The sequence below is a fragment of the Lynx rufus genome, unplaced genomic scaffold (genome assembly GCF_022079265.1).
Source record: "Lynx rufus isolate CCGP_SWC_20201006 ecotype Redwood Valley unplaced genomic scaffold, mLynRuf1.p SCAF_16, whole genome shotgun sequence".
Classification (NCBI taxonomy): domain Eukaryota; kingdom Metazoa; phylum Chordata; class Mammalia; order Carnivora; family Felidae; genus Lynx; species Lynx rufus.
The window spans coordinates 24,398,865-24,404,864 of record NW_025814830.1 but is presented as its reverse complement, the minus strand read 5'-3'; the positions used below and the strand labels follow the sequence as shown (position 1 = coordinate 24,404,864).

The window sequence follows — 6,000 nt, the reverse complement described above, 5'->3', positions numbered from 1 at the left end:
CATACTTCGTTGGTGGTGTTTTTGTTACAGTTTGGGAGGCCTTTACATATCAGCACATAAGTTTGGTGGGTTTTGGGGAATTTTGTCTGTTTTGTTTTGTTTTGTTTTGTTTTGTTTTGTTTTGTTTTGTTTTAAAGATTAGAATCCTTCAGTTACCAGCATCCTGGGTTTGCTAGATCTGGCATCCAGTACACGGTTCAATACATATTGTTAAAAGGAAGACATAAACAAGGGGAAGAGGGAAAGAAGAGAGAAGTCAGGGGAGTGGGAAGGGTGATAAAAAGAAAAGAAAAGGAAGGGGAAAAAAGGAAAAGAGGTAGGCGGATGGAGGGAAGGGAGAAAGAGGGGGAGAAGAGGGAAAGAGAGGAGGGAGGAAGGGAAGGAAGAAAGGGAAGGGACACAAAGAGAGGAAAGGAGGGAGAGAGCGAAAACAAAGGCAGATAGAAGCAGAGGAAGAGAGGGAGAGAGAGACAGAGACAGTGAGACAGAAAACAGCGAGAGAGCAAGGGAAAGAGGGACAGAGAGGGAGGGAGGGAGAGGCGACAATCAGACAGAGTCTCCATCTCAGAGAGACAGAGAGAGAAAGGAGAGAAGGGAGGAAGGGAAGAGACACAGAGGGAAGGGAGGAAGAGAGGCGAGAAGAGGGAAAGAGAGAGGAAGCGAGAGAGAAGAAGAGAGAGAGAAGTGGAGAGAGAAACAGAGATAAAGGAGGGAGGGAAGAAAGACAGAGATGGAAGGAAGAGGGGAAAAGAGGGAAAAAGAGAAAGGACAGGAAGGGAGGGAGACCAGAGAGCAGAGGGCAGGGGGACTCTGAGCCGTGGACGCCGCCCCGCCCCCAGCCCCGCCCCCAGCCCCGCCCCCGGGGCGCGGGCTGCGGCGCCACCTCCAGCCGCCAGGAGCCGCCACGGGCAGCCAGCAGCACCCTGCGCGCTCCGCGGACCCTCTCTCCTGCCTCAACGCCGGCCGCTCGCCGCCTCGCCGCCGCTCTCGGGCTCCGGCCGGGTCTCGCGCGCAGTCTTCTCGTGAGGGGCCTCGCGCCGCCCGGCGCACGCCGCCCCCCTGCCTCGGGGCGCGGGGTCTCGCGGGCCCCGCTCCCGCCCTCCGCTCGCCTGGCCCGGACCGGAAGCGGCGCCGCACGGCCTGGGCCTGGCGCGGGGGGCGGGCACCGGGGCCCGGTCCGACATGGGCAAGAAGCACAAGAAGCACAAGTCGGACAAACACCTCTACGAGGGTGAGGAGCTGGCCGCGGTGGGGGGCGGCGGCTCTGGGGAGTGTGTATGTGGCGGGGGGGGGGGGTGGGAGGGTTCTCGCTCCTTCGAGACCACCCTCGAGCTCCCGAGGCGGGCCGGGGGCCGCACCTCCCACGGGCAGGCCGGGGACCCGCGAAGGGGGCGCGGCCCGCGGGAGGCCGCGCAGACCCCTCCCAGGCGGGGGCGGCATTCGAACCCGGGACCCCTGACCCCACCCCCCCGGCGGGGCTCTTGTTGGGAGGTGTGAGACGGCCCCCAGAGGCCCGCAGCGTTCGGGGCACACATTCGGTGAGTGTCCGTCAGTCAACAGGTGCTTCGCGGGGCGCCCACTGCGCGCCCAAAGCCGCCCCGGCAGTGGCTCCCCCTTCTCCCCCTGCCCGTCCCCCTGCCCGCGGTGCCTCTGCATCGTGGATGCTGGCCGGCGCGACCCGCCCGTAATCGAGGCTCTGTCCTTTTGTTTAAGAGTATGTAGAGAAGCCCTTGAAGCTGGTCCTCAAAGTGGGAGGGAACGAAGTCACCGAGCTCTCCACGGGCAGCTCGGGGCACGACTCAAGCCTCTTCGAGGACAAAAACGATCATGACAAACACAAGGACAGAAAGCGGAAAAAGAGGAAGAAAGGAGAGAAGCAGGTTCCAGGAGAAGAAAAGGGGAGAAAACGGAGACGAGTAAAGGTAAACGTGGCTGTGGTGCTTCGGCTCTGCTGGTGGTGCCACTTTTTAAGAGTTCCCGCCTCCCGCTGCCAACCTAACTTGATTCTCTCTGTGTCTGGCGAGACGCTGAAACGCCTTTACGGCTGTCTTGTTTTGAGGAAGAGCAGGGCAGCCTAGAAACATGAATCAGTTGGGAGTTTCAGCAACTCTTGATTTATTTATACTTAGTTACACTCACAGCTGAGTCCTGATTTTCAAGAGCCGCGTCAAAGAGCGTTTGCCCATCTAGGAAAAGTGGAAGTCGTGCTCGAATCAGCCTCAGGTTTGTCAACAACAATAGTCGTTTCAAAAGTGAACGGGATTTTGCTCCGAAGTAAATACTGTAATGCCAGATATATAATGAGCAGCTTTCATCTTAAAACGTGAATCCGTTGAAGAGGAAATCTGATCAGAGACCTTTAAAGGACATGACACCAGTGGTAAAAATTGGCATTTTCCTAACCATCTGCAGTTCACAGAAAAGCGGGGGGAAAGTAGCCGCTGTCTTGCTTCACGGGCTCGGCAAACATGCCCGGAATTAGCCTAGACTTCTGCACTTCCCAGATTTAACTGGTCACTGAGTGGTTTATTAAATCAGTTACTGTACCTTGAAGATAGATTTCCATAAATTAGTTTTATAACTTTTATGTGTATATACATAACAGAAGTGTTCTATTCCACGTGATTAAATACCTTGATAAGTCACTAAATTTTAGAGACGCTCTGTTTAGAATTTCCTAAATCCATTATTTTCTGCCTCAGTTTTTAATTGCCTTTGGCTGGATTGTGACAGTATATAGAACTATATAATGTTTTCTCTTCTTTTTTTTTTTTTTTTTAATTTTTTTTTCAACGTTTATTTATTTTTGGGACAGAGAGAGACAGAGCATGAACGGGGGAGGGGCAGAGAGAGAGGGAGACACAGAATTGGAAACAGGCTCCAGGCTCTGAGCCATCAGCCCAGAGCCCGATGCGGGGCTCGAACTCCCGGACTGCGAGATCGTGACCTGGCTGAAGTCAGACGCTTAACCGACTGCGCCACCCAGGCGCCCCTATATAATGTTTTCTTTTGCTAAGTTATAAAAACTATTATGTGCATGTGATTTTTTTTTTTTTTTAAGAAATTCAAACAATACAGAGTGAACAAAAAGGAGGAAATTTTGGGGCCCCTGGGTGGCTCAGTCGGTTAAGCGTCTGACTTCGGCTCAGGTCACGATCTCGCAGTCCGCGAGTTCGAGCCCCGCGTCGGGTTCTGGGCTGATGGCTCAGAGCCTGGAGCCTGCTTCCAATTCTGTGTCTCCCTCTCTCTCTGCCCCTCCACCGTTCATGCTGTGTCTCTCTCTGTCTCAAAAATAAATAAATGTTAAAAAAAAAATAAAATAGGGGCGCCTGGGTGGCGCAGTCGGTTAAGCGTCCGACTTCAGCCAGGTCACGATCTCGCGGTCCGTGAGTTCGAGCCCCGCGTCGGGCTCTGGGCTGATGGCTCAGAGCCTGGAGCCTGTTTCCGATTCTGTGTCTCCCTCTCTCTCTGCCCCTCCCCCGTTCATGCTCTGTCTCTCTCTGTCCCAAAAATAAATAAACGTTGAAAAAAAAAAAAATTAAAAAAAAAAATAAATAAAAAAAATAAAATAAAATAAAAAGGAGGAAATTTTTCCTCACCCTGGTCCCTCATACAGTCCCTCCCACTAGAGATAACCAGTTGGAGGGCACCTGGGTGTCTCAGTCAGGCGTCTGACTCAGGCAGCAGCTCGTGAGTTCGAGCCCCACGTCGGGCTCAGAGCCTGGAGCCTGCTTCCAATTCTGTGTCTCCCTTGCTCTCTGCCCCTCCCCCGCTTGCACTCTGTCTCTGTCTCTCTCTCAAAAATAAACACTCAAAAAAATTACTTAAAAAAAAGGTAACAAGCTGGGTTTTTTTTCTTATTTGTAAAGTAGTTTATGAACATAGTTTTTAATTTTTCTTTTAATGTTCATTTATTTTTGAGAGAGAGAGGGAGACACAGAATCTGAAGCACGCTCCAGGCCCTGAGCTGTCAACACAGAGCCCGACGCCAGGCCTGAACCCACAGACCGTGAGATCGTGACCTGAGCCGAAGTCGACGCTTAATTGACTGAGCCCCCCAGGCGCCCCAGTGAACGTAGTTTTTAAAAGTCAAGAGTACTTCAGAGCTTTTACACAAAAGCAGTCTCCTGCTCCAGTGGAGAGTTTTACTTCCAAAATGTTTTAGTTTTTTTCCTTTGGGTATTTGTGTCCTTTTTTTTTTTTTTTTTTTTTTTTTAATTAAATTTTTTTTTTTTCAACGTTTATTTATTTTTGGGACAGAGAGAGACAGAGCACGAACGGGGGAGGGGCAGAGAGAGAGAGAGACACAGAATTGGAAACAGGCTCCAGGCTCCGAACCGTCAGCCCAGAGCCTGATGCGGGGCTCGAACTCATGGACCGCGAGATCGTGACCTGGCTGAAGTCGGACGTTTAACCGACTGCGCCACCCAGGCGCCCCTTGTGTCCTTTTTTAAATGTAGTTTATGTTATTTCCTGACTTATCAGTACATCTTTTACTGATAAGTTACAGAAGGTGAGAACTTAAGTCAGCAGTCCAATACCGCTTCACACCCCCGATTTCCCTTCCTCCATTCTTCCAGTGTGGATGTATCACAGTTGTTGGTTAAATCAGTATTCAGTGTTTAATTGTTTTTCACTGGTGACAAGTATAGCAAATATAGAGCCGAACTTGGTCTCTTGTTAATTGCTTCCATTTGTTTGGTTATTGTGTACCAAACCTTCCCAAACTGACAGATTTATGAAACCCGTCTGATTTCTGTTTTTCACGTGGTCAAACAGTTCTCCTTTTCTTGAGACATCTATCTTGGAGCCCTCTGTGCCCTCCTGCCCTGTCTAGTCTGGTTGAGTCCTCTAGGCCTTCTGGGATCCTCCTTTGCTTCTTTCCTGGATCCCATGTCTTCTTGGTTTGCTCCCTTATTCTGGTGGATTCTTAACTCTAGGAAGTTCCTAAGAAACCATTCATAGGAGGTAGGTTTTGGAAGTCCTTATGTGTTTGAATATCTTTATTCTGCCATCCTATAGTCTCACATAGATGGATGGTTTGACTCCGCATGGAATGCCAGATTGAGAATTATTGTGTCCTAGAATTTTAAAAGCATCTTGTTCTCTAATTGTCCTTTTTAAAAAAATAATACATGTTTATTCATTTTTGAGAGAGCAAGTGTGAGCGGAGGGAGGGGCAGAGAGAGAGGGGAACAGAGGATCTGAGGCGGGCTCTGCGCAGACAGCAGCAAGCCCCGTGTGGGGCTCGAACTCATGAACCGTGACATTATGACCTGAACTGAAGTCCCAACACTTAACCAACTGAGCCACGCCGGCACCCCTAGTTGTCCTTGTTTTTATAGCACCCTGTTCTTATTTTTCTATGCAGTATCTTCTTTTTTTTCTCTGAGGATATTTTTTTTTCCTTTTAAGTTTTCTTTTGCTCCTTGCTTTGTGTCTCCAGTTCTTCAGTTTATTTTCTTGGTCTCCTCCTTTTATGTTAACGGCATCCCTTAGATACCTGTTGCGCCTTCCTAGTCTGTATTTTAGTGTGAAGCACAAAAGGGCTGATTAATAAATACTTTAATTAAAGTACTTAATTAAAGTATGAATAAATACTTTGTATTTAGTTTTCTAGCTGTAGAGTCACTAAACAAAGACCTGATCATTTCATTGGGGAACCCCCAAATGTCTCTGTCTCCAGAGAAAAGTCCCTTCTTGGACAAGGATTTTACCTGGCTGCTGGTGTTTTGGGGGCCAGCCAGGGAAGGGGACTGAAGGTCCTACCACCCAGTGCTCTGCATTCAGTCCAGCATCTCCCCACTTCTGGCTGGTATGCTGTCTGGAGACTCTGGTTCCTTATGTCTCCAAGCGTGAGCTTTTCCAGGTTTCTCAGGTTTGAACTTTTCTCTAGCTGTCCACTTCTGCATGCAGGAGGTCTCTTGCTTTCTGTGATCTGCACGCTCCTACACTTGCCTTTCATCTCCCAAATGTGTGGGTATCTTTCATCCCCTGTCA

The 6,000-nt window shown here is 49.8% G+C and overlaps 1 protein-coding gene across 3 annotated transcripts in view; it reads left to right on the top strand.

The window, feature by feature from the left end:
* Positions 1–953: 953 nt before the first annotated feature.
* Positions 954–6,000, top strand: part of BRD7 (bromodomain containing 7) — a 38,963-nt gene continuing 33,916 nt past the window's right edge. Inside the window, exons 1-2 of one of the 3 annotated variants that reach the window (XM_047078383.1) lie at positions 954–1,231; positions 1,714–1,922. In XM_047078383.1, coding sequence (XP_046934339.1) covers positions 1,183–1,231; positions 1,714–1,922 — 258 coding nt within the window. In that variant the 5' untranslated portion in view covers positions 954–1,182. The remainder of the gene's footprint in view (positions 1,232–1,713; positions 1,923–6,000) is intronic. The other 2 variants (XM_047078381.1, XM_047078382.1) reach the window with 2 other exon arrangements.